The 26989-nt window shown below is 35.7% G+C and overlaps 1 protein-coding gene across 1 annotated transcript in view; it reads left to right on the forward strand.

Annotated features, from left to right (window-relative positions):
* Positions 1–26989, forward strand: part of LOC132751566 (DNA-directed RNA polymerase III subunit RPC1-like) — a gene marked incomplete at its 5' end in the record, with an annotated part of 259988 nt that overhangs the window by 93518 nt on the left and 139481 nt on the right. The window contains 3 exon segments of the mRNA XM_060741739.1: positions 3345–3456; positions 11019–11132; positions 17877–18034. Of these exon segments, the coding sequence (XP_060597722.1) occupies positions 3345–3456; positions 11019–11132; positions 17877–18034 (384 nt within the window).

Genomic DNA, 26989 nt, shown 5'->3' on the forward strand with positions numbered 1-26989 from the left:
TTATCGAAGTGTATGTATTATTTCCAAATGCACAAGAAAAATTATACTCTGAGAACACTTCTATATCATCGTAAGAAAGTAGGGAAATTACCAGATACAACGAGATATTAAATGGTCTAAAGATCACCCCATAGGTCTCCTCAGGCGGTGATGAGAAATTAACGGACTTACTCATAGATATATCTTGTTGCCAACAAAAATGTGGCCTTAATGGCTGCTAACGCCTCTCTGTTCTTTTGAACTTTCTGCCGATAGGCCGTTGATCCGAACCCGAAGAAGAAGAAGAAGCTCTTGTGATGGAATTCATGTGTTCTTTTGAGTGTGTGTGCCCATCAACGACTTTTCTAGCGTTGCTTCAGTCAATCAACGGACAAGCAACAAGCACATTTTCAGACGCATTAAAGGCAAAACATGGAGCACAAAATACCCCCATTAAATAAAAGGATGTACTTTAAGTAGATGGGTGCTTCTCTTGCTCAAACACACAGTCCGGCACTCGCCTACTTGTTGCCCTTTTTCGAGTTCTCTGAGAGGTGCAACCCAACCTGTATGTGGCTCGAACCGTTCGGTGAGGACAACATTTTTTTTAGAATCTGGCATTCTTAGTCGGCTTCTGATATCAACACTTCCGATATCCAGGAATCGTGCTCCCACGGAACTTTTAGCCACGAGGGGAGAAGAAGCAGGGGAAGACAAAGAGGAGGAGGTGGACGGAGAAGAAGAAGGGAGAGAAGGAGACGCGACACTGGCGTCTGATTTGCTGATCACAGGAGGTTCACATGCCAGGTCTTGTGAATTCTGTTTTGTTTCTGCCTGGTCAGATTCATTATCGACTTGAATAGGGTCCTGTTTTAGGACCATGAACAGTGTCGCTTGTCCTGGAATTTGGCGGATGTTTCTTTTCATTTTGACAACTAACAACACACCAAAAATTAAATTTTGCCCCGAGTTGATGATTTTTAAAATCTTGATCTAAAACTTAAAAGATTTAAAGTCGTTTTAAAATATAGCTACTCCAAAGGAACGATATAGAAAGGATTTGTCTTAATCTTTAAGAAAAGTCTTAATAATCTTTATTTTCTGAGAATTTAACCAACGATAAGTTATTATCTAAATTGTAAATAAATTAATGCTGCTTTTCATTTATCTCTGTGCAATAAGTTTGTAAATGCTTCGAGTTAACGAGAAACTTAAATTCCTATTGCACATAATATATTACGATAATTAATAATAGAGTGACGCAATCATAGTTTACACTAGTAAACAGTATGACGCAACAAAATATTTTGTAAACAGAAATGGAGATCTAGATTTATATTATAGCGATAAAATCATTAAAACTTAGATTTTCTCAACTTTATTTTTTTACCTTCCGAATTTTTTTATACGCAATTGCGTATTGTGCGTAATGGGCGCTACGCCCTTGCCTGTGCATGTGTGTATTTGTGTTATAAAGAATATATAGTGAACTTAAAAAATCTTCTTGTGACTAAAATCTATCCTGTCCTTTGGTGTACAGTCATGACATTTAGGCCATTTGATATATGACCTTGACAACTAAATTCACTGGACTTAAGTGCATTTTTCAAAGTTCAGTTGTATAGAAAAAAAAAAATATATTTTCTGTTCCTACACTACTGTTTAGTCTTGTATTAATGCGGTGGCATAGCATTTTTAGCTCGACTATACGAAGTATATGGAGAGCTGTCCTACTCGCCCCGGCGTCGGCGTCCGCGTCCGCGTCCGCGTCCAGATTTTAGATTAAAGTTTTGGTGCAGTAAAATATTTTTCACTATAACTTTGTCATTTCTTAAGGTATCAACTTCAAACTTCAAATATATGTTCCTTATCATCAACCACATCTTATGTGACAAGGTTCATAACTCTAGCACCAATATTTTCAGATTTATCTCCCCTTGAACTTAGAATTTTCCTCAAAAAATGCTATTTCTTACTGTTACTTCTTTATTTCTTAAGGGATCAACCTCATACTTCAAATATATGTACCTTATCAACATTCTCATCTTATGGGACAAGGTTCATAACTCTAGCACCAATATTTTCAGATTTATCTCCCCTTGAACTTAGAATTTTCCTCAAAAAATGCTATTTCTTACTGTTACTTCTTTATTTCTTAAGGGATCAACCTCATACTTCAAATATATTTACGTTATTATCATCCCCATCTTATGTGACAAGGTTCATAACTCTAGCACCAATATTGCAAGAATTATCTCCCCATAAACTTAGATTTTTTTACTAGAAAAATGTTATTTTTTATTATAACTTTTTTATTTTTAAAGGTATCTACCTCAAACTTCAAATTCTTATTCCTTATCATCAATTACATTTTATGTGACAATGTTCATAACTCTTGAAGCAATATTTACAGATTTATCTCTCTTTGAACTTAGGATTTTCTTTAAGAAATATAATAACTTCTTTACTTTTTAAGGTATCTTCTTCAAACTTCAAACATATATTTCTTATCATTACACAAATGTTGTGTGACAAGGTCCATAACTCTAGCATGACTATTTCTAGAATTATTCCCCTTGATCTTGGAATTTATTTTTTTACTATAACTTAATACATTATGATACATAATTGATTTTTCTTTCATAGTTTTGTCCTCCTTACTGCGTCCAGTATTTTATTAGTCGAGCTTCGCTGTCTCCTGTGACAGCTCTTGTTAACAAATGCAATCTTGTTTGTGTTTTTATGCTCCCTGAAAAATTTGGGGAGCATAATTATAGTCATACATATGTACGTCCCGAATTCTTGTCCGGTCCATAACTTTGTTATTGAAAGTCGGATTTTAAAACTATTTCACAGAAATGATCACCATATTGAGACGACGTGTCGCGCCCAACATTTGGGTCGCTACCTTGAAGGTCAAGGTCACAGCATGACCTTGCAGCAAAATCGTGTCCGGCCCATAACTTCGTTACTTGAAGTCGGATTTAACAACTATTTTACAGAGACGATCACCATATTGAATCGACTTGTCGCATGCAACATTTGGGTCACTACCTTGAAGGTCAAGGTCACAGCATGACCTTGCAGCAAAATCGTGTCCTGCCCATAACTTCGTTATTTGAAGTCGGATTTTACAACTATTTCACAGAAATGATCACCATATTGAGACAATGTGTCGTGCACAACATTTGGATTGTTTTTACACTTTGAACTTTGTCTGTGACATAACTCTGACACTAAAAGAGGTATACCTTCCTGTTTCAAAACCTATTCGGGGAGCATCACCAGAGTGGTTCAACTGGCTCTTGTTAATACGGAAATATAGGTTTAATTTGGAAGAATATACTTACAATATTATCTTACAGGCTGTGATATTGAGAGAGCTGTCAGTCATAAGAGATCATGCAGGAAAAGCTTGTCTACGTGAGTTACACACCAGTAATAGTCCACTTACTATGGCTGTTTGTGGCTCTAAAGGTAAATTTAGTCTGATCATGATAAGAAGGGTTCGACAATTTTTTTAGTTTAAATGAGATAATAGCTAAATAACTGTCAAAGTTTCTTTGGATAGGAAATTCTTCACCATGAAAAAAAATTTGCAAAAGAAAAAATGTTGTAGAACTAGTAAAATAATTTTGTTGTTTATCTTGGTAGAGCAGAGTTCGTAGACACTTCGAATTTATAGCTTGACTATTTGCAGAATACGCAAGCTAATGCAGTCACCCATTTGTTGGCATTGGCTTCAGCGTCCTTGTGGTTAAGTTTTTACCTGTGGTATCTCCAAATTTGTGAAGACCCAGGTTGGGATTGCTTTAGGACCCCCTGGTATAATGGTCACTGTAACTAGAAATAGAAAAAAAAAATTCCAGGCATTAACTATAGTTTGGAATGAGATATTGAAATCAACCTTGGTATATATAGCAAGCTTATGTGAAGACACTGGCTGGTATTGCTTTTGGGCCCCCTGTGGTCCACTAGGTCAGTGTTACTAGAAAAAGAAAAATTGTTTTTGCACAATATACATAATATTAGTTTAGAATGAGTTATTGTAATCAAACTTGGTATTTAGCAACCTTATGTGGAAACTCTGATTTTGGATTGCATTTTGAGGGTCAAGGGTCACTGTTACTTAAAATAGAAAAACAGTTCTCGGACAATAAATAGAGTTAAGAATGAGATATTATCAAATCTAGTGGAAAGCAAGCTTATATGAAGACCATCATCGGGTTGGGATTGCAATTAATTGAAATAATTCTTTGTCAACGGTTGAAACTTCATAAATTATAGGTTGAGTTCAAATTTTTCTTCATACCACTTATTTTTCAAACAGTCAAGGTTACTGTTGGGGGTATTAATGACCTTCAGTGATAGCTCTAGTTCTTTTTCACTTTAAACAGTTTTTATTGTGACATATAGGGGTTACTTTTGTCGGCGTCGGCGTACCCTAAAGCTTGTCCAGAGCATAACTCAGTCATCATAAGTCAAGACTTCAAACTTGGTACGCATGCTTCTTTCAATAACCCGAAGTGCAGTGGACAAGGACCGGTACTCTGCACTTCTTAATTTTTGAGTTATGCCCTTTGTAAATTTTCATACTTTAATTTTGTCCGGGCCATTTTTCCGAAAGTACAAAAGCTATGGACTTGAAACTTCATAGGATGATAGATCTTATTAAGAAAAAGTGCAGTGCACAAGAACCGATACTCTGCACTTCCTAATTTTTGAGTTATTACCCTTTGTTAATTTTCATACTTTATTTTTGTCCGTGCCATTTCTCCGAAAGTACAAAAGCTATGGACTTGAAACTTCATAGTATGATAGATCTCATTAGGAAGAAGTGCAGTGCACAAGAACCGGTATTCTGCATTTTTGTGTCGCCTCTAGTGGCTACATATAGGGATCACCTCTCCGTCGTCTGATTGTCCGTCTGTCTGTCCGTCCGTCCGTCACAAAACTTGTCCGGACTACTCCTCATAAACTACTGGTGCAATTTCATCCAAACTTTACAGAAATGATCAGTACCAAGTCTAGTTGTGCATATTGTCAGCATTTTCCGGTTCAATGATTTTTGTCAGAGTAATGGCCCTTTAATAATTTTTATTTTTAAAATTTGTCCGGACTACTTCTCTTATACCGCTAATGCAATTTCAATAAAACTTTACAGGATTGATCTGTAGCTCAAGTCCTTGCGCATATTGCACGGGTAATACGGTTGAATGATTTTTGGCCGAGTTATGGCCCTTTGATAAAAAGGTGTTTTTTAGCTCACCTGTCACAAAGTGACAGGGTGAGCTTTTGTGATCGCTTTACGTCTGGCGTCCGTCCGTCATCCGTCCGTCCGTAAACTTTTGCTTCAAATGACATCTCCTCATAAACCACTAAGCCAATTTCATCCAAACTTCACAGGAATGTTCCTTTGGTGGTCACCTTTAAAAATTGTTCAAAGAATTTAATTCCATGCAGAACTCTGGTTGCCATGGCAACCGAAAGAAAAAACTTTAAATATCTTCTTTTAAAGAACCCAAAGAGCTAGAGCTTAGATATTTGGCATGAAACATCTTCTAATGAGTGTCTACCAAGTTTGTTCAAATAAAAGCCCTGGGGTCAAAATTGGCCCCGCCCCAGGGGGTCATTGATTTTCCCTATATGCATATAGTAAAAACTTAAAAAATCTTCTTTTAAAGAACCCAAAGAGCTAGAGCTTAGATATTTGGCATGAAACATCTTCTAATGAGTGTCTACCAAGTTTGTTCAAATAAAAGCCCTGGGGTCAAAATTGGCCCCGCCCCAGGGGGTCATTGATTTTCCCTATATGCATATAGTAAAAACTTAAAAAATCTTCTTTTAAAGAACCCAAAGAGCTAGAGCTAAGATATTTAGCATGAAACATGTTCTAATGGGTGTCTACCAAATTTGTTCAAATAAAAGCCCTGGGGTCAAAATTGGCCCGCCCCGGGGGTCATTGATTTTCCTTATATGTGTTTCGCAAAAACTTAAAAATCTTCTTTGAAAAAACCCAAATAGCTTGAGTTTAGATATTAAGCATGAAACATCTTTTAGTAAACATCTACAAAGTTTGTTCAAATAAAAGCCCGGGGGTCAAAACTGGACCTGCCCCAGGGGTGTCATTGTTTTTAACTATATGTGTATAGTAAAAACTTAAAAAATCTTCTTTTAAAAAACCCAATGAGCTAGAACATAGATGTTTAGCATGAAACATCTTCTTATAGGTGTCTACCAAGTCTGTTCAAATAAACAAATAAAAGCCCTTGGGTAAAAATTGGCCGGAAGGGGGGGGGGGCTATATACAGGTGAGCGACCTCAGGGCCATCATGGCCCTCTTGTTTTTTTGAGTTATTGCCCTTTGTTAGTTTTCATATTTCATTTTTGTCCTGGCCATTTCTCCTAAACTATATTGTTCACAAGGCGACACATCCGACTCGCGGAGTTCTAGTTTTGGGTATGTGATAAATAGAATATTATATTCGTGTAGGTTCATTACTGAATTTATTATACCCCCACCACAAAATGTGGGGGGGGCTATAATGGATTCGCTTTGTCGCGTCGGTCGGTCGGTCCGTCCGTCCGTCTCCATTTTCGTGTCCGCTCTATAACTCCTATACCACTTTAAGGATTTTCTTCAAACTTGGCTCAAATGTTCACCTCAGCAAGGGGATGTGCAGAACCCATGTTGCCCATGTGTCAGCTCAAGGTCAAGGTCACAATTGAAGGTCAAATATCAAACACAATCATATATTAGACAGTATGTCGTGTCCGCTCTGTAGGTCCTACAATAATTGAAAGATTTTCTTCAAACTTGGCTAAAATGTTCACCTCAACAAGGGGATGTGCAGAACTCATGTTGCCCATGTGTCATTTTAAGGTCAAGGCCACAATTGAAGGTCAAATATCAAACAATCAAATATTACACAATATGTCATGTCCGCTCTGTAAGTCCTACACTAATTGAAAGATTTTCTTCAAACTTGGCTCAAATGTTCATTTCAACAATGGGATGTGCAGAACCCATGTTGCTCATGTGTCAGCTCAAGGTCAAGGTCACAATTGAAGGTCAAATATCAAACAATCAAATATTACACAGTATGTCGTGTCCGCTCTGTAAGTCCTACACTTATGGAAAGATTTTCTTCAAACTTGGCTCAAATGTTCACCTCAACAAGGTTATGTGCAGAACCCATGTCACTCTTTTGCTGGCTTCAGGTCAAGGTCACACTTGAAGGTCAAAAATTGACTTAGAAAATGTTCTTTAATTTTAACATATATCTGAATATTTCTGAATCTAGGAAAGGTATTTGCTTGAAACTTAAAATAAGTGTCACAATTAAGATATGCCGGTCAAGTTTCATAACTCTGTATTGCATTTTAACAAAGTTATGCCCCTTTTTAATCTTCAAATTTACATACAATCACATATTAGACAATATGTTGTGTCCGCTCTATAAATCCTATACTAATGGAAGAATTTTCTTCAAACTTTTCTCAAATGTTCACCTAAACAAGGTTATGTGCAGAATCTATGTCACCTTTGTGCAGACTAAAGGTCAAGGTCAGACTTGAAGGTCAAAAATTGACTTAGAAAATGTTCTTAGATTAAAACATGTTCTTGAATATTTCGGAAACTAGCATAGTATTTGCTTGAAACTTAAAAGATATATGAGGTGTCACAATTACGATATGCAGGTCAAGTTTCATAACTCTGTATTGGATTTTGACAAAGTTATGCCCCTTTTTAAGTCTTTAAATTTACATACAATCAATACTAGACAATATGTTGTGTCCGCTCTATAAATTCTATACTAATGGAAGGATTTTCTTCAAACTTTACTCAAATGTTCACTCCAATTGGGCGATGTGCAGAACCCATCTTACCCTTGTGCCAGCTGAAGGTCAAGGCCACACTTGAAGGTCAAAAATTGACTTATAAAAAGTTTAGTATATTGGGAAAATGAAAGGTTATTTGTAACTGTTTCGAACATGATTTGATAATAGATATTTTTACTATTACCTGTACAATTAGTCTTTTTTTCACCAGAGATAATTTCTTTTTATGTATTTGTGTCACTTAAGTTATTCCCTTAACCATCTTTCCAAGTTGTCTTCTGTCAAGGACATTGGTGGGGGTATGAATCGCATTCAGCGATAGTTCTAGTTAAACTTGTTATTAGAATGATATTATGCTCGCCAGGGGCTTGCATAATATAATTTTATTCAAATTGTTCAATAAATCCATTATTGAACTTACACACCTTCAATATCCTCTATTTATTTAATGGTGTAGAGCTGTGTTGATGCTTCCCCATTCAAGTTTATGAGAATAAAACTGCTCAGTCATTTAGTTCTTCCAAAAGAGTGGAGTACTGACCATACTCGAATTGTTTTTGCAGCGATGATCTTTTCCACACACTCCTTTGTAGTCTTCTTTTGTGTTCTTTAATATTAACAATTGCTATTGATAAATTACATGCTGATAATGCATCAGCTGAAGATTTTTATGCCCCCGAAGGGAGGCAGCGTCTGTCTGTCTGTCCATCTGTCTGTCTGTGCGACCACACTTCATTTGTGTTCAGGCTGTGACTTTGTCATACATTGAGGGATTTTGAAATAGCTTGGCACAAATGTCTACCACATTAAGACAACAAGTCGCATCCAAGACCCCTGTCCCTACCTTCAAGGTCAAGGTCACACTTGTTTACACTCTAGTGGTCACATTTTTATGCTCCCTGAAAAATTCGGGGGAACATATAGTCGCCGCCTTGTCCGTGCGTCCATCCGCTTTTCTTGTCCGGGACATAACTTTGAAACAACAAGAGGTATCAACATTAAACTTTGTAGGTAGATAGATCTCATTGAGAAGGTGTGCAGTGCACAAGAATCGTAACTCTGCCTTGCCTAATTTTTGAATTATTCCCCTTTGTTTATTTTTACACTTTGACTTTTGTCCGGGACATAACTCTAAAAGTATAAGAGGTATCAACATGAAACTTTGTAGATAGATAGATCTCATTGAGCAGGTGTACAGTGCACAATAAACCGTAACTCTGCCTTGCCTAATTTTTGAATTATCCCCCTTTGTTTATTTTACACTTTGAACTTTGTCGGGGTCATAACTCTAAAAGTATAAGAGGTATCAACATGAAACTTTGTAGGTAGATAGATCTAATTGAGTAGGTGTGCAGTGCACAAGAAAAGTAACTCTGCCTTGCCTAATTTTTGAATTATCCCCCTTTGTTTATTTTACACTTTGAACTTTGTCCGGGACATAACTCTAAAAGTATAAGAGGTATCAACATGAAAATTTGTAGTTAGATAGATCTTATTGAGTAGGTGTGCAGTGCACAAGAAAAGTAACTCTGTCTTGCCTAATTTTTGAATTATCCCCCTTTGTTTATTTTACACTTTGAACATTGTCCAGGTCATAACTCTAAAACTATAAGAGGTATCAACATGAAACTTTGTAGGTAGATAGATCTCATTAAGTAGGTTTGCAGAACACAAGACTGTAATACTGTCTTGCCTACTTTTGGAGTTATTGTCCTTTGTTCATTTTGACACTTTGAATTTTGTCCGGGACATTACTCTAAAATTATAAGAGATATCAACATGAAACTTTGTAGATAGATAGGTCTCATTGGGTAGAAGTGCAGTGCTAAAGAATCATTACTCTGCCTTGCCTTATTTTGAAGTTATTGCCCTTTGTTTATTTTTACTTTTTGACTTTTGTCCGGGACATAACTCTAAAACTATTAGATATATCAACATGAAACTGTGTAGGTAGCTAGATATCATTGGATAGAACTACAATGCTTAAAGAACCTATACAAAGTCTTGTCTCATTTTGGAGTTATTACCCTTTGTTCATTTTGACACTTTGAATTTTACCCGGGACATAACTCTAAAACTATAAGAGATATCATCAGGAAACTTTATAGATAGATAGATCTCATTGAATAGAAGCGCAGTGCAAAAAAACATAACTCCGCCTTGCCTTATTTTGTAGTTTTTACCCTTTGTTCATTTTTTTATACTTTCCTGTGTCCAAAACTTTCTCGGGGAGCATCACCCGGTTCAACCGGTTCTTGTTGACTCAATCATCATCAAACTTGGTCAGGATGCTTGTCTAGGTAATTGCTCGGATGAGTTTTAACATGGGTCATCTCGGATGAATTACTAGGTCGCAGGAGCTAAAAATTGAAAAATCTTGTTAAGACTCTAGTGGCTACTGTTATGATCCAAATATCCTGGAAATTGGTCTGAAGGTTTGTTTTTGGCCATTTCTAGGTCAAGTTAAAATATGGGTCACCTGGGTTTAAAAACTAGGTCACACTGCCCAAATATGGAAAAACCTTGTTAACACTCTAGTAGTCACATTTTTGACTCAATTATCATCAAACTTGGTCAGGATGCTTGTCTAGATAATTGCTCTGATGAGTTCGAACATGGGTCATCTTGGATGAAAAACTAGGTCACAGAGGCTAAAAATAGAAAAATCTTGTTAACACTCTAGTGGCTACTGTTTTGATCCAAGTATCCTGGAAATTGGTCTGAAAGTTTTTTTTGATGATTTCTAGGTCAAGTTTGAATATGGGTCACCTTGGGTTAAAAACCAGGTCACACTGCTCAAATATGGAAAAATCCTTGTTAACACTCTAGTGGTCACATTTTTGACTCACCCACCTGTCATGAAACTTGGTCAGAATGCTTGTTTAGGTAATACGATGGGTCAGGTGAGCGATCTAGGGCCATCTTGGTCCTCTTGTTTAAAGATTTGTTTAAACCATACGTTTGCTTTTAGAAAAAGTAAAAAAGTTAAGCGTTGCCCCCTTCCGGTGGTGGCTCTTGTTGAAACTTTTAATAAGTCAGCCAGCAGTTTAGAGCCAGGTCAGACTTGCAGTGTATATACTGGTGGAAAAGGCTTATCACTTTCAATAAGTTTACTAGGTTCTTCTTTTTAGACTTTGATAATATGCTTATAATCAGATAGCGGTGAAAATGTAATTATTCTTATTTCTATAATGCAGGATCATTTATCAATATATCCCAGATGATAGCATGTGTTGGTCAGCAGGCAATCAGTGGTAAACGTGTACCCAATGGGTTTGAGGACCGAGCACTGCCACACTTTGAGAGACATTGTATGTATATTTATCACTATTTAGGTTCTAAATATTAAGGGGCTCAACACAAATATTTCAGTGGTCTTCATTATTAATATACTTATAGTTTTAGTAAGTTAAACTAAAGCACTCGATTACTTCTTTGACGTGCAATTGTACCAACGATGCAGTTAAAAATATTGATAGGGGATGATTTAAACTTTTGATGATTAACATTAGAGAATTTTGTGGACTGTTTAACCTTTTACCCCATGAACTATTGCGAAAAATGGCCTCCTGTAACAAGTTCAAACTGCTATGAAACTATGAAAAATGCTTCAATACTGATGAAACTTGGCACAAATGTTGACTACACCATAGCCTCTGTAACAGCATGCTCAATCGTAAATTTCCTGTTACCATGGCAGCGGGGGGACGTCTCAAAATTGCCAAAAATCACTATTTTGCATTGTTTTTTTCCATCAAAACTGATTTCAAAGTGCGACTCAATGAATTGAGATAGAGTAAAAGGCTTTTCAGCGTCGGTTACTAGTTACCCTAAGATCGACCTGAGGCCATTTTTAGCCTATCACATGTCCAAAATTTTCTTGGCGATGAGGGGAATCCGCCCCCCTTCAAACCCCCAAAACACAAGGGGGCACATCCCCCTTCTGGCAACCCCCTGATGTAACATTTGGATGGAGGACGGCGCCGAAAAAGTGGTCACTTTTTTTAACAACATTTCTCAAATGAAAACCAGTGTTTGGGGCCTAAAATAGGGCATTTTTTCACTGTTTGAGGCCTCAAAAGGGGGGGGGGACAAAAAGCCGTCGAAACACGCTTATATGAGGGAAAAGGTTAAGGTAAAGGATAGTATTGGGTTGTGAACATAAGTTATTAAATGCATTAAATAGATACATTAGTATTAACAAGAATTGCGTATGTTACAGATGACAGAGAGTTAAAAATAGAGGTATAGTTACAGTCATGTTTCCTCTTGCCGTCCCCAAACTCTTAATCATAATTTTTAGCTCGACTATACGAAGTATATGGAGAGCTGTCCTACTCGCCCCGGCGTCCGCGTCCGCGTCCAGATTTTAGATTAAAGTTTTGGTGCAGTAAAATATTTTTCACTATAACTTTGTCATTTCTTAAAGTATCAACTTCAAACTTCAAATATATGTTCCTTATCATCAACCACATCTTATGTGACAAGGTTCATAACTCTAGCACCAATATTTTCAGATTTATCTCCCCTTGAACTTAGAATTTTCCTTAAAAAATACTATTTTTTACTGATACTTCTTTATTTCTTAAGGGATCGACCTCATACTTCAAATATATGTACCTTATCATCATCCCCATCTTATGTGACAAGGTTCATAACTCTAGCACCAATATTTTCAGATTTATCTCCCCTTGAACTTAGAATTTTCCTCAAAAAAAATACTATTTCTTACTGTTTCTTCTTTATTTGTTAAGGGATCGACCTCATACTTCAAATATATTTACGTTATCATCATCCCATCTTATGTGACAAGGTTCATAACTCTAGCACCAATATTTTCAGATTTATCTCCCTTTGAACTTAGAATTTTCCATAAAAAATATTATTTTTTACTGTAACTTATTTATTTCTAAAGGATCAACTTCATACTTCAAATATATTTACGTGATCATCATCCACATCTTATGTGACAAGGTTCATAACTCTAGCACCAATATTGCAAGAATTATCTCCCCATAAACTTAGATTTATTTACTAGAAAAATGTTATTTTTTATTTTAACTTTTTTATTTTTAAAGGTATCTACCTCAAACTTCAAATACTTATTCCTTATCATTAATTACATTTTATGTGACAATGTTCATAACTCTTGAAGCAATATTTACAAATTTATCTCCCTTTGAACTTAGGATTTTCTTTAAGAAATATAATAACTTCTTTACTTTTTAAGGTATCTACTTCAAACTTCAAATATATATTTCTTATCATTACACAAATGTTGTGTGGCAAGATCCATAACTCTTGCATGACTATTTCTATAATTATTCCCCTTGATCTTGGAATTTATGTTAACAAATGTTATTTTTTTACTATAACTTAATACATAATTATACATAATTGATTTTTCTTTCATAGTTTTGTCCTCCTTACTGCGTCCAGTATTTTATTAGTCGAGCTTCGCTGTCTCCTGTGACAGCTCTTGTTTAAGTTCTAGATGTATTGTCTTCATAAATAGCCCCAACAACCCTTGGAACAAGACCTTAAAGTAGACCAGACTAAACTTAACCTTCATTCATATATGACCTTCAACTTCAAGGGCAAAAGTCTAAATGTTGCTTGATTTTTAGCTAGACTTTTTAGCTCACCTGTCACAAAGTGACAGGGTGAGCTTTTGTGATCGCTTTTCGTCCGGCGTCCGTCCGTCCGTTGTCCGTCCGTCGTCCGTCCGTAAACTTTTACTTTAAATGACATCTCCTCATAAACCACTAAGCCAATTTCATCCAAACTTCACAGGAATGTTCCTTTGGTGGTCACCTTTAAAAATTGTTCAAAGAATTTAATTCCATGTAGAACTCTGGTTGCCATGGCAACCGAAAGAAAAAACTTTAAATATCTTCTTTTAAAAAACCATAAGAGCTAGAGCTTAGATATTTGGCATGAAACATCTTCTAGTGAGTGTCTACCAAGTTTGTTCAAATAAAAGCCCTGGGGTCAAAATTGGCCCCGCCCCGGGGGTCATTGATTTTCCCTATATGCATATAGTAAAAACTAAAAAATCTTCTTTTAAAGAACCCAAAGAGCTAGAGCTAAGATATTTAGCATGAAACATGTTCTAATGGGTGTCTACCAAGTTTGTTCAAATAAAAGCCCTGGGGTCAAAATTGGCCCCGCCCTGGGGGTCATTGATTTTCCCTATATGCATATAGTAAAATCTTAAAAAATCTTCTTTTAAAGAACTCAAAGAGCTATGGCTAAGATATTGAGCATCAAAACATTTTCTAATCAGTGTCTACCAAGTTTGTTCAAATAAAAGCCCTGGGGTCAAAATTGGCCCCGCCCCGGGGGGTCATTGATTTTCCCTATATGCATATAGTAAAAACTTAAAAAATCTTCTTTTAAAGAACCAAAAGAGTTAGAGCTAAGATATTTAGCATGAAACATGTTCTAATAAGTGTCTACCAAGTTTGTTCAAATAAAAGCCCTGGGGTCAAAATTGGCCCCGCCCCGGGGGGTCATTGATTTTCCCTATATGCATATAGTAAAAACTTAAAAAATCTTCTTTTAAAGAACCCAAAGAGCTAGAGCTAAGATATTAAGCATGAAACATCTTCTAATGGGTTCTACCAAGTTTGTTCAAATAAAAGCCCCGGTGTCAAAATTGGGTCCGCCCCAGGGGGTCATTGATTTTCCCTATATGTATATAGTAAAAACTTAAAAAATATTCTTTTAAAGAACCAAAAGAGTTAGAGCTAAGATATTTAGCATGAAATATCTTCTAATGGATGTCTACCAAGTTTGTTCAAATAAAAGCCCTAGGGTCAAAATTGGCCCCGCCCCAGGGGTCATTGATTTTCTTTATATGTGTATAGCAAAAACTTAAAATAATCTTTGAAAAAACCCAAATAGCTAGAGTTTAGATATTAAGCATGAAACATCTTCTAGTAAGTGTCTACAAAGTTTGTTAAGATAAAAGCCCTGGGGTCAAAACTGGCCAGGCCCCATGGGTGTCATTGTTTTTAACTATATGTGTATAGTAAAAACTTAAAAAAAATCTTCTTTTAAAAAGCCCAATGAGCTAAAGCTTAGATGTTTAGCATGAAACATCTTCTTATGGGTGTCTACCGAATTTGTGCAAATAAAAGCCCTTGGGTTAAATTGGCCCTGCAATGTTGGGGGGTGGTTGGGGGGGCCTATATACAGGTGAGCGACCTCAGGGCCATCATGGCCCTCTTGTTATGCCCCCCCACCATAAAATGGCTGGGGCATATAGTGTTACCTTGTTCCGTCATTCCGTCATCATCAGTTTACATTCATTATCCAGAGCTCCAGATTGCATGTGTATCAGCGTGAAATACGCATTGAAAATCTAAAATACGCATCACTTTCAGAATTCATCTGTCAAATTTCCTCGCAACAAAATAAAAACACGCTTGTGTGTCAAAACACAAGCTTGAAGAATAGAAGTGTAAACATTTGATATTTAAAAGGGCGATGTTTTGAGCATAAAAATATATTTCTATTTTAATGTATTTAAAAAAAAACTAAAATTCTATTGGCAAGAATGCATGTTAAAAATGAAAGTAACAGGAAGTACAGAAGGGAGGTATCTCCTGTACCTGTAATTATTGAGATACTTATCTTAGGAGTTAACATATACAGGGTTAGTACAGTCTTAAAAGTTCTTAAATTTGAGTTCCTTTCTTAAAAAGTGCTTAAAAATGAAAAAATTGCTGAAAAGTCCTTGAATTTGATTACAGTCAGGACTAAATTCATCAGAATCCATTATACTGACAAATTCAAATAACAACAGTGAATTATTGGGAACCAATTTTTTAACGTTATTATAATCCTTTATAACGAAAAATTCGTATTTCGACTCCTATACAATAAAATTGGAAACCAAACATGTTATTTTCTATACAATCAGTACCTGTTAAACTGACACTTGGTCAGTCAAGCGTGCGTATCATAGAGCCGTGAACAAAAGCCGCAAGGTGTTAAAAGAGGTATTGTAGCTTGTCAGTTGATTGTTACACCTTATTATACATTACCAACTTGTTGTTGTCAGCTGAACTTTGTTACACTTGCCAACGTGTGACTTTTTATGCTCCCACTATGTGTGGGAGCATATAGCGTTGCACTTGTCCGTCCGTCCGTACGTCCCAAAATCTTGTGAACACAACTCCTCTTAAACCGGATGGCAGATTTTGCTTAAACTTTCAGGGATGAACAACCTTAATGTGTAGATGGTAGTAAAGGAAGGACTTTTCGCTGCAACCAAATTTAACAGAATTATGGCCCTTTGTTGATTTTTTCACTATATACTATGTAGAAATTTTGTGAACGCAACTCCTCTTAAACCGGATGGCAGATTTTGCTTAAACTTCCAGGGATTAACAACCTTAATGTGTAGATGATAGTTAAGGAAGGAATTTTCGCTGCGACCAATTTTAACAGAATTATGGCCCTTTGTTGATTTTTATGCCCCCGGGCATATAGTGATTGAACCGTCCGTCCGTCTGTCTGTACGAGGTTAACCTAGAACAGCAAGTTGGATTTTTCTTAAGTTCTACCTGTACCAATGGCTTCTTAGTTTACACACTTACTAATCAATACAAAGTACATGATCTGGGCAAGTTACATAACTCTGGCTTTCATATTTACCAAGTTATTGCCCTTTTCAGCACTTAGAAAATGAATAATGGTTAACCTAAAACGGCAAGTTGGAAATATCTTAAGTTCTATCTATACTAATGGCTTTGTAATTTCCACACTTACTTATCAATACAAAGTACATGATATTGCCAAGTTATATAACTGTGTCATCCATATTTCCCAGTTATTTCCCTTTTTTCACTTTGAAAATAGGGCCTTGTCTGGTTAACCTATTTCGGCAAGTTGGATTTATCTTAAATTTCTCCTAATTGCTTAATTTCTTTAATGATATCTTTCATATTTAGTATGTGGATACCTTTGATGGTCCTCTAATTTTTTCTGGAGTAAGCGGTCTCTAGGGTCAAGGTCAAAGTCACTGGTTTAAAAAATAAATATAAACATTTTTGCTCATACAGCCTTTATATTTTATGTGATGTCTTAGTTTAATACAAACATGCCAAGGGAGGTCCTCCTTCTTTGGTTGTAGTAAGGGGTCATTTGGGTCAAGGTCAATGTTACCAATGTCAAGGTCACCAATGTTAAAATAGATTTTTACAGGTGTATTGACCTTATTCAATAGACAGGTGTTATTTATAATTGATAGAAACATAAACTTTGAGGGAGTTAGTGGTCAGTTGGGTCAAGGTCACCAGTGCTAAAAATAGATTTTTACACATTTGCTCATACAGCCTTTATTAAGTGACAGATATATTTTATATTTGGTAGGAAGATAACTTGCATGGTATTCATCCTTTTGATTGGGGTAGGGATCAGTGGGTCAAGGTCACTTGTGCTAAAATTAGATTTTTACACTTTTGTCAATACAGCTTTTATTTATTGACAGATGTATTTCATATTTGGTAGGAAGATAACTTGCATGGTATTCTTCCTTTGGATGGAGTAAGCGGTCAGTTGGGTCAAGGTCACCTGTGCTAAAAATAGATTTTTACACTTTTGCCCATACAGCCTTTATTTATTGACAGATGTATTTCATATTTGGTAGGAAGATAACTTACATCGTATTCTTCTTTTGGATAGAGTTAGGGGTCAGTTTGGTCAAAGTCACCAGTGCTAAAAATAGATTTTTACACTTTTGCCCATACAGCCTTTATTTAATGACAGATGTATTTCATATTTGGTAGGAAGATAACTTGCATGAAGTTGAATATTTTTCAACTTCACAAGTCAGAGCAATGACTTGGCAACTTATATATTTCACAATTACAAAATGTCATGACTTTGTCAAGCTATAAAACTTGTGTTTACAATTTTTTGGCAATTTTTCTGTCCATAACTGAGGGAATGGGTAAACATTTTTTGAAATATTGCTACTGACAGGAATCTGAGCCGGGGGCATTTGTGTTTAACAAACACGTTCTTGTTTTGTTTTTTTATTACAGCTAAGGATCCCTCAGCTCGTGGGTTTGTACAGAACAGTTTTTACAGTGGTTTGACACCAACAGAGTTCTTCTTTCACACAATGGGAGGTAGAGAGGGTCTTGTAGATACTGCTGTGAAGACAGCAGAAACAGGTTACATGCAGAGACGTCTAGTCAAGGTAAGGTTACAGGCTAAGACGTCTAGTCAAGGTAAGGTTACATGCAGAGACGACTAGTCAAGGTACGGTTACATGCAGAGACCTCTTGTCAAGGTAAGGTTACATGCAGAGACGTCTAGTCAAGGTAAGGTTACATGCAGAGGCGTCTTGTCAAGGTATAGTTACATGCAGAGACATCTAGTCAAGGTAAGGTTACATGCAGAGACTTCTAGTCAAGGTAAGGTTACATGCAGAGACGTCTTGTCAAGGTAAGGTTACAGGCTAAGACGTCTAGTCAAGGTAAGGTTACATGCAGAGACGTTTAGTCAAGGTAAGGTTACATGCAGAGACGTCTAGTCAAGGTTAGTTTACATGCTAAGACGTCTAGTCAAGGTAAGGTTACATGCAGAGACGTCCAGTCAAGGTAAGGTTACATGCAGAGACGTCTAGTCAAGGTAAACTTTCTTATATTATTTTGCTAAGTTATAAAAAGTTGTCTGCTTTTCTTGTTAGCTCACCTGTCACAAAGTGACATGGTGATTTTTTTTATTGCTTTTCGTCTGACTTGCGTCCGTCCATCGTCCGTCCGTAAACTTTTACTTTAAACGCCATCTCCTCATAAACTGCTAAGCCAATTTCATCCAAACTTCACAGGAATGTTCCTTTGTAAGTCAACTTTAAAAATTGTTCAAAGAATTTAATTCCATGTAGAACTCTGGTTGCCATGGCAACCGAAAGAAAAACTGAAAAAATCTTCTTTTAAAAAACCTAAAGAGCTAGAGCTTAAAGGGAAAGGCAATGTTAGAATAAAACCTTGATATCAGAAATATAATACTGTAAATAGTAAATCTGCAATTTTTCTGGGTTCAAATAATAATATTAAACGCTTGATAACAAAATTTAAATTGCTTAATCACAGATATCTACAAGTCGGTAAGCACGGCCATGTTTGTGTATTGGTTGTATACAAACAGGTGCACATGATGTCATTACCACACATCTTTAGATTTACGATAAATACTTGTTATCGTCGAATCGTAGCGAAAGATAAAGATATTATAAAGTATTGACCAGACAAATTAATTTTAACTTTTTTAACAGGATGTGTAGGGAAATAAATTGTTTTAATTCAAAATGCATAACAATATCCAAGAAAATAAAGAAAGAAATAAAAAATCAACGGTCTATTTGAGCACCGGTCGCACCACTTCAGACCAGTGATGCCTGTTACTCCAAACAATGCTATGTCCATTAAAATCTCATCTTAATATATTTAAACAATAATTCACATATTTAATAAATACATGTGTTATTATTTAACAAAGTTACACAACTAAATAAACAAACGCACCAACTCTGTCTTGCCTAATACTTGAATTATTGCCCTTTGGTAATTTTTACACTTTGAACTTTGTCTGGGACATAACTCTATAACTATAAGAGTTATCAACATGAAACTTTGCAGATAGATAGATCTCATTGAGTAGGTTTGCAGTGCACAAGGACTGTAACTCTGCCATTCTTGATTTTTTAATTAATGCCCTTTGTTTATTTTTATACTTTGAACTTTGTCCGGGACATAACTGTAAAAGTAAAAGCTACCCATTCGCTAATCAAAGAATACGTTGAATCTATTTCTTTTGTCCGTTTACCATTCGCTTCCTCGACGGCATCCACGACGTTTCGCAGGATGAGCGATTTTTTGCGGACGCGGACAGTCACGGACATGTCTCGTCATGACAAAATGCCTCAAACGAAATTAAATACTTTATCGATTTCGAAAGAAAATACTAAAAAGCTCACCAAAATCGTGTGGGAGAACCTATAAGTAAGTTCATGGTGCACCAATGACAGATAAAAAAAACAACAACATCATATATCTGGTCTTCGGTTTCTTTCAAAAACCTAACTGGTATTCCATGTTTGTTCTTTTTACCTAATTCTTTGATGTTACAACTGGTTTTGGTATTAGAATGAAATTATATCATATTCTACAAATAATTATCCTCTGTTCGCTATACTTCAATTAAAGTATATAGAAATAATACGTACCTATGGAATAATACTCACCGACATGTCCCGGACACGGATCACGGACGCGGGTCACGGATCGCGTACCAATGGAATAGCTGCCTAAGAGATTTCAACATGAAACTTTGTGTAGATAGTTAGATCTCATTGAGTAGTAGTGCATTGTTAAAGAACCATAACTCTGTCTTGCCTAATTTTGGAGTTATTGCCTTTTGTTCATTTTGACACTTTGAACTTTGTCCGGGACATTTCTCTAAAATTATAAGAGATATCAATTTTAAAAAATTTTTTAGGTAGATGGTTAAATTTGGGAAAGAAGTGGAGTGCAAAAAAGACCCATAACTCCCCTTACCTTTTTTGAAGTAATTCCCCTTTTTTTTTAAATTAAATGCCATTAGGGCCCCCTAGAAAATTTGGGACGGTTTTATATAGAAAAACTTATAGTAAAAATTTTTAAAAAATTTCTTCTAGCAATTGACAAATGCTAGAAGTTAGATATTTTGCATGAAACATGGTCAAAATTGCCCATGCCCCGGGGTCATTGATTTTCAATATATACATACAGTAAAAACCCGCTTTACGACCACCCCGTTTTCGAGACCAACCCGCTAATACGAACGATTTTTTAAAGACCCGAATTTTTTATTCTTTATTTTAATGGTCGCTAACCCCGATTTTTAGACCACCCCGTTATTCCGTAATGCGACCAGTAAATTCAGTCCCATTTCGTAAATTCTGTTACATTTGGAAACCCATAAATACGACCGCGGCACTTTCTCACCTTGATATTGAACAATGCGTATATATTGCTGAAATTTTTTTGACACGTGAATGTAAACAACAGTTGTCCTAGTTTTACGACATTTAACGACATCCAGTTTACGGCAGAGGTCAAGGTTACTTTGTATCAAAACCCGGAAATGATCAATAATATTGTCGATAATTTCTTAATTTCACCACCTTTAATGTCATAACTGGGGGATTAAAACAACAAAGTATTGAACAGAAAACTTCGAGGTGTTGCTGCTATCATTATCTTCTTTTGTTCCATAATTTTAAAACAAATAACGATTAGGTTTTTGAAGTTGTTATCGGCGATGAAAACTGTGAAAATAATTAAAGGTTAATTGTTCGGTGTGCTTTGTAGTAAAATGGTGATTTAATAGAGTAAGTCGTGTCATTTTTTTAACAAGAATGTAAAAATATGTTTGTGTTTAAAGACATTCATAATACATTTTGTACCTCTAAATAAGTTAAATTTTTTTATAATGTTAAAAAGTAAAAGAAAATAAATGAAAATAAAAAAAATAATAGTGTATGCTTTATATCTTCTCATTTGAAATAGGTTAGTTCAGAATTAAACATGTGTACAGTACATGGTATCCCTTAATATATTGCCTAGTTTTCTGTTTGGCCAAACTCATTAATGAGACCAACCCGCTATTAAGACCAGATTTGTAAAGTCCCTTCATTGGTCTCATTAGCGAGTTTTTACTGTATAGTAAAAAATAAAAAAATCTTATTGTCTGAAGGTACAAGGCTTAGAGCTTTAATATTTGTTAAATGATATCATCTATCATACTCTACCAAAGTTGTTCAAATTTTGCCTCTAGTGTCAAAGTTAGCCCCGCTCCGGGGGTCATAGGTTTTCCTTAAATGTATATAGTAAAAACTTAAAAAATCATCTTCTCTAAATTTACAAAGGCTAGAGTTAAGATATTTTGCATGAAACATTGTGTAGTGAACCTCTACAAATTATAGCCCTGGGGTCAAAATTGGCCCTACCCCCAGGGGTCATTGATTTTCGCTATGTACATATAGTAAAAAAATTAAAAAACCTTCTTGTCTGAAGGTACAAGGCTTAGAGCTTTGATATTTGGTATATAATATCATCTATCTGGGTCCTCTACTAAAGTTATTTTAATTATGCCCCTAGTGTTAAAATTGCCCTGCCCAAGAGGCGATAGTTTTCCTTATATGTATAAAGTAAAAACTTGAAAAATCTTCTTCTCTGAATTGACAAAGGCTAGAGGTTAAATATATGGCATGAGACTTTGCGAATTGAACCTTACCAAGATTGTTCAAATTATAGCCCTGGGGTCAAAATTGGTTCCGCCCTGGGGATCATTGATTTTCATTATGTACATATAGTAAAAAAATAAAAAATATTTTGTCTGAAGGTACAAGGCATAGAGCTTTGATGTTTGCTATATAATATCATCTATAGGTCCTCTACCAAAGTTGATCAAATTTTTCCCCTGGTGTAAAAATTGGCCCTGCCCAAGGGGACAGTGACCTACTTTCTTGTCCTTTGATGTACAGCAATGAAATTTTGACCATGTGCACAGTTTTAGTTGTAAAATTGAACTTTGATATCAGGTGACCTAGATTTTGATGGTGTGACCTACTTTCTTGTCCTTTGATGTACAGCTATGAAATTTGAACCATGTGCACAGATTAAGATGTAAAGTGAACTTTGATATCAGCTGACCTAGATTTTGACAAAGTGTCTTACTGTGTTGTCCTTTGATGTAGTCATGAAATTTAGGCTGTGGGAAATATGACCTTCACCACCAAATTCACTAGACTCGAGTGCATTGATATATATCTTTTATTGGATTAACAATAGATTTAACCACTAATCTGATGATAAGAATTAGATAGGTCAGGGATCTATGCATTATGACAATCTTCAATTGTAAAGAAACAAAAAAAAATCTGTTCCTACACTACTATTTAGTGTTGTATTAATGCGGTTGCATAGCATTTTTCTCAAATGCAATCTTGTTTTTAGCTCGACTTTTTTTTTTTTTTAATTTAGAGGTATTGTTATAGTCGCGGCGGCCTTGCTGTTGCCGTCCGCAAACCTGTACCTGGATCATAACTTTTTGGCTCACCTGACCACGAAGTGGTCAAGGTGAGGTATAGTGATGGGGCTTTGTCCGGGGTCGTGCGTCGTTAGTAACAATTGGGTTGTTAACAGTCTACCAGTCACAGTTTTGATTGGATCATTGTCGAACTTTGTCAGAATGTTTGGCTCAATGAAATACAGATCGAGTTCAAAGATGTGTTATCTCCGGTCAAAAACTAGGTCACTGGAGCTAAAAATAGAAAAATCTTGTTAACACTCTAGTGGCTGCAGTTTTGATCCAAATATCCTGGAAATTTGTCAGGAAGTTTGTTTTGATGATTTCTAGATCAAGTTCGAAAGATGGGTTATTTCCGGTCAAAAACTAGGTCAAAGGAGCTAAAAATAGAAAAAGCTTGTTAACACTCTAGTGGCTGCAGTTTTGATCCAAATATTCTTGAAATTTGTCAAGAAGGTTGTTTTGATGATTTCTAGGTCAAGTTCAAAGATGGGTCATTCACGAATTTGAAAACCTAGCTAAAAGGCGTTTTCCGGTACTTTCTGTACATAGCTCTGGGGACTTCACCTAATGGAGTGTAACAATGAATGCTATATGTTTTTGGCCTTTTTTGAAATAAAGTGAAATAAAAATGTTATTTTTGATAAGAAAATAATTAAATATCATTGAATGAATTATTCCATACAAAATATAAAGTAAATATACACTTTTACGCAGAAAATGTCTTTATTTATCATGAAAGATGCCACTTCGTCTGTTTTAATTTTATTAGCTCGACTATTCGATAAGAATAAGTAGAGCTATTTTAGTCACCCGAGTGTCGGCGTCAGCGTCGGCGTCAGCGTAACCACTTATGTTAAAGTTTTTGTAATACCTCAAATATTTCCAAAGTCCATTGACATATGGCTTTGAAACTTTGCACACTTGTTCACCATCATGACCCCAACCTGAAGACAAGAGGAGGTAACTGTATCAAGCATTTTGACAGAATTATGCCCCTTTTTCGACTTAGAATTTTGTTAAAGTTTTTGTAATACCTCAAATATTTTCAAAGCCCATTGACATATGGCTTTGAAACTTTGCAAACTTGTTCACCATCATGACCCCAAAATGTAGACAGGAGGAAGTAACTGTATCAAGCATTTTGACAGAATTATGCCCCTTTTTCGACTTAAAATTTACATCTAAGTTTGCATACCACCTCAGATATTTTCATATTCTATTGACATCTGGCTTTGAAACAAGTTGAAATTTTATACTCTTCTTTGAGAGCATAACAGGACTCTCTTCAAGGCCTATAACTGTACTGTAACATGGTTTTTTTTTTTTTTTTAATTTGCCCTTTTGTTAACTTAAAAAAATTTTTTTACATGTAAAGGCTTATTTACTGTCAAGCACTAAGAATAGTCGAGAGTTGCTGTAGGACAGCTCTTGTTGATTTTAATTATAAATAATTTATTTTTTTGAAAAATCTGCAATAGATATTAAAGGAACATTGATTATTTTCAAACACATCAAGTTTTTTTACCTTAAATGGTAAAATTATCATATAAAAATAGAAATATCGTGTTAGAGTGCTATGAACTTCATTTGGTGTAATTCCCCAGAGCTAAATCGGAAACATACCTGAAAACGGTGTTTAGCTAGGTTTTCGAAAAGGTCAATCTCCGGTCAAAAACTACATGTAGGTCACAGAAGCTAAAAATAGAAAAATCTTTTTAACACTCTAGTGGCTGCAGTTGAGATCCAAATATCCTGGAAATTTGTCAGGAAGGTTGTTTTGATGATTTCTAGGTCAAGTTTGAATATGGGTCATCTCCAGTCAAAAAAGTAGAGGTATTGTTATAGTCAGGTTGGCGTTGCCGTTGCCGTTCCCGTCCGCAAACTTGTACCTGGATCATAACTTTTTTATTTCTTGGTGTATTGTCTTCATACTTGGCCACAACAACCCTTGGGACAAGACCTTTCAGTAGACCACACTAACCTTGACCTTCATCCATAAAAGACCTTGACCTTCAAGGTTAAAAGTCCAATTTTTGCTTGTTCATGCTGTTATTGGCTGTAACTTTGTTATTATGTCTCCCCCACCTCGGGGGGAGACATATTGTTTTTGCCCTGTCCGTCCGTCAGTCCGTCCGTCCGTCAGTCCGTCCGTCCATTCTTCGTTTCCGGACGATAACTAGAGTTCCTTTTGACCTACAGCTCTCAAACTTCATAGGATGAATGGTCTTATTGAGCAGATGATCCCTATTGTTTTTGGGGTCAGTAGTTCAAAGGTCAAGGTCACAGTGACCGTTGGTCAATTTCTCGTTTCCGGATGATAACTAGAGTTCCTTTTGACCTACAGCCCTCAAACTTCATAGGATGATTGGTCTTATAGAGCAGATGATCCCTATTGTTTTTGGGGTCAGTAGGTCAAAGGTCAAGGTCACACTGACCGTTGGTCAATTTCTCGTTTCCGGATGATAACTAGAGTTCCTTTAGGCCTACAGACCTCAAACTTCATAGGATGATTGGTCTTATTGAGCAGATGATCCCTATTGTTTTTGGGGTCAGTAGTTCAAAGGTCAAGGTCACAGTGACCGTTGGTCAATTTCTCGTTTCCAGATGATAACTAGAGTTCCTTTTGACCTACAGCCCTCAAACTTCATAGGATGATTGGTCTTATAGAGCAGATGATCCCTATTGTTTTTGGGGTCAGTAGGTCAAAGGTCAAGGTCACAGTGACCGTTGGTCAATTTCTCCATTTCCATTCCTGTTTCCATTCACAGTTATTCTCAGCAGTGGGGGAGACATGCGCTTTTTTACAAAAGCATCCTCTAGTTTTTGAATGGATTGTCTTCAAACTTGAACATAATAATCTTCAAGGATATCCCTTAAAAATAACCCGCCAGACCTTGACCTTCACTCATAAATGACCTTGACTTTGAAGGTCAAATTATTGAAATTTTCATTTTTTTGGCTATTATTGGCTGTAACTTTGTTATTTTTGAATGGATTGTCTTCAAACTTGAACATAATTATCTTCAGGGATATCCCTTAAAAATAACTAGACAGACCTTGACCTTCACTCATAAATGACCTTGACTTTGAAGGTCAATTTATTGAAATTTTCATTTTTTTGGCTATTATTGGCTGTAACTTTGTTATTTTTGAATAGATTGTCTTCAAACTTGAACATAATAATCTTCAAAGATAACTGTTAAAAATATACCGAAAGACCTTGACCTTCACTCATTAATGACATTGTCTTTGAAGGTCAAATTATTGAAATTTTCATTGTTTTGGCGGTAACTGACTGTAACTTTGCTATTATTGAAGGGATCAACTTCATATTATAATTATAACAGAACATTCTTAAGGACCAGACCTCGTTGTTTATCAAACCCAAATTTGCTTGGGCTCTTTAATGACCTTGACCTTGAAGGTTAAATTACTGAATTTTCTCAGATTTGTGCATTAAATGACCATAATTATGTATTTATTGGTGTGTGTGTATATATATATATATATTTACAACAACAACAACAAGAATTGCGTCATTGTTTCTATTTATAGAATTGCGTCTGTTTCTATTTTTAGAAATTGCGTCATTGTTGCTATTTTTAGAAATTGCGTCATTGTTGCTATTTTTAGAAATTGCATCATTGTTTCTATTTTTAGAAATTGCGTCATAGTTTCTTTTTTTAGAAATTGCGTCATTGTTGCTATTTTTAGAAATTGCGTCATTGTTTCTAATTTTTAGAAATTGCGTCATTGTTGCTATTTTTAGAAATTGCTTCATTGTTGCTATTTTTAGAAATTGCGTCATTGTTGCTATTTTTAGAAATTGCGTCATTGTTTCTATCTTTAGAAATTGCGTCATTTTTGCTATTTATAGAATTTGCGTCATTGTTGCTATTTTTAGAAATTGCGTCATTGTTTCTATTTTTAGAAATTGCGTCATTGGTGCTATTTATAGAAATTGTGTCATTGTTTCTATTTTTAGAAATTGCGTCATTGTTGCTATTTTTAGAAATTGTGTCATTTTTTCTATTTTTAGAAGTTGCGTCATTGGTGCTATTTTTAGAAATTGCGT

The sequence above is a fragment of the Ruditapes philippinarum genome, unplaced genomic scaffold (assembly GCF_026571515.1).
Source record: "Ruditapes philippinarum isolate M1 unplaced genomic scaffold, ASM2657151v2 ctg540_1_1_1_1, whole genome shotgun sequence".
Taxonomy (NCBI): Eukaryota; Metazoa; Mollusca; class Bivalvia; order Venerida; family Veneridae; genus Ruditapes; species Ruditapes philippinarum.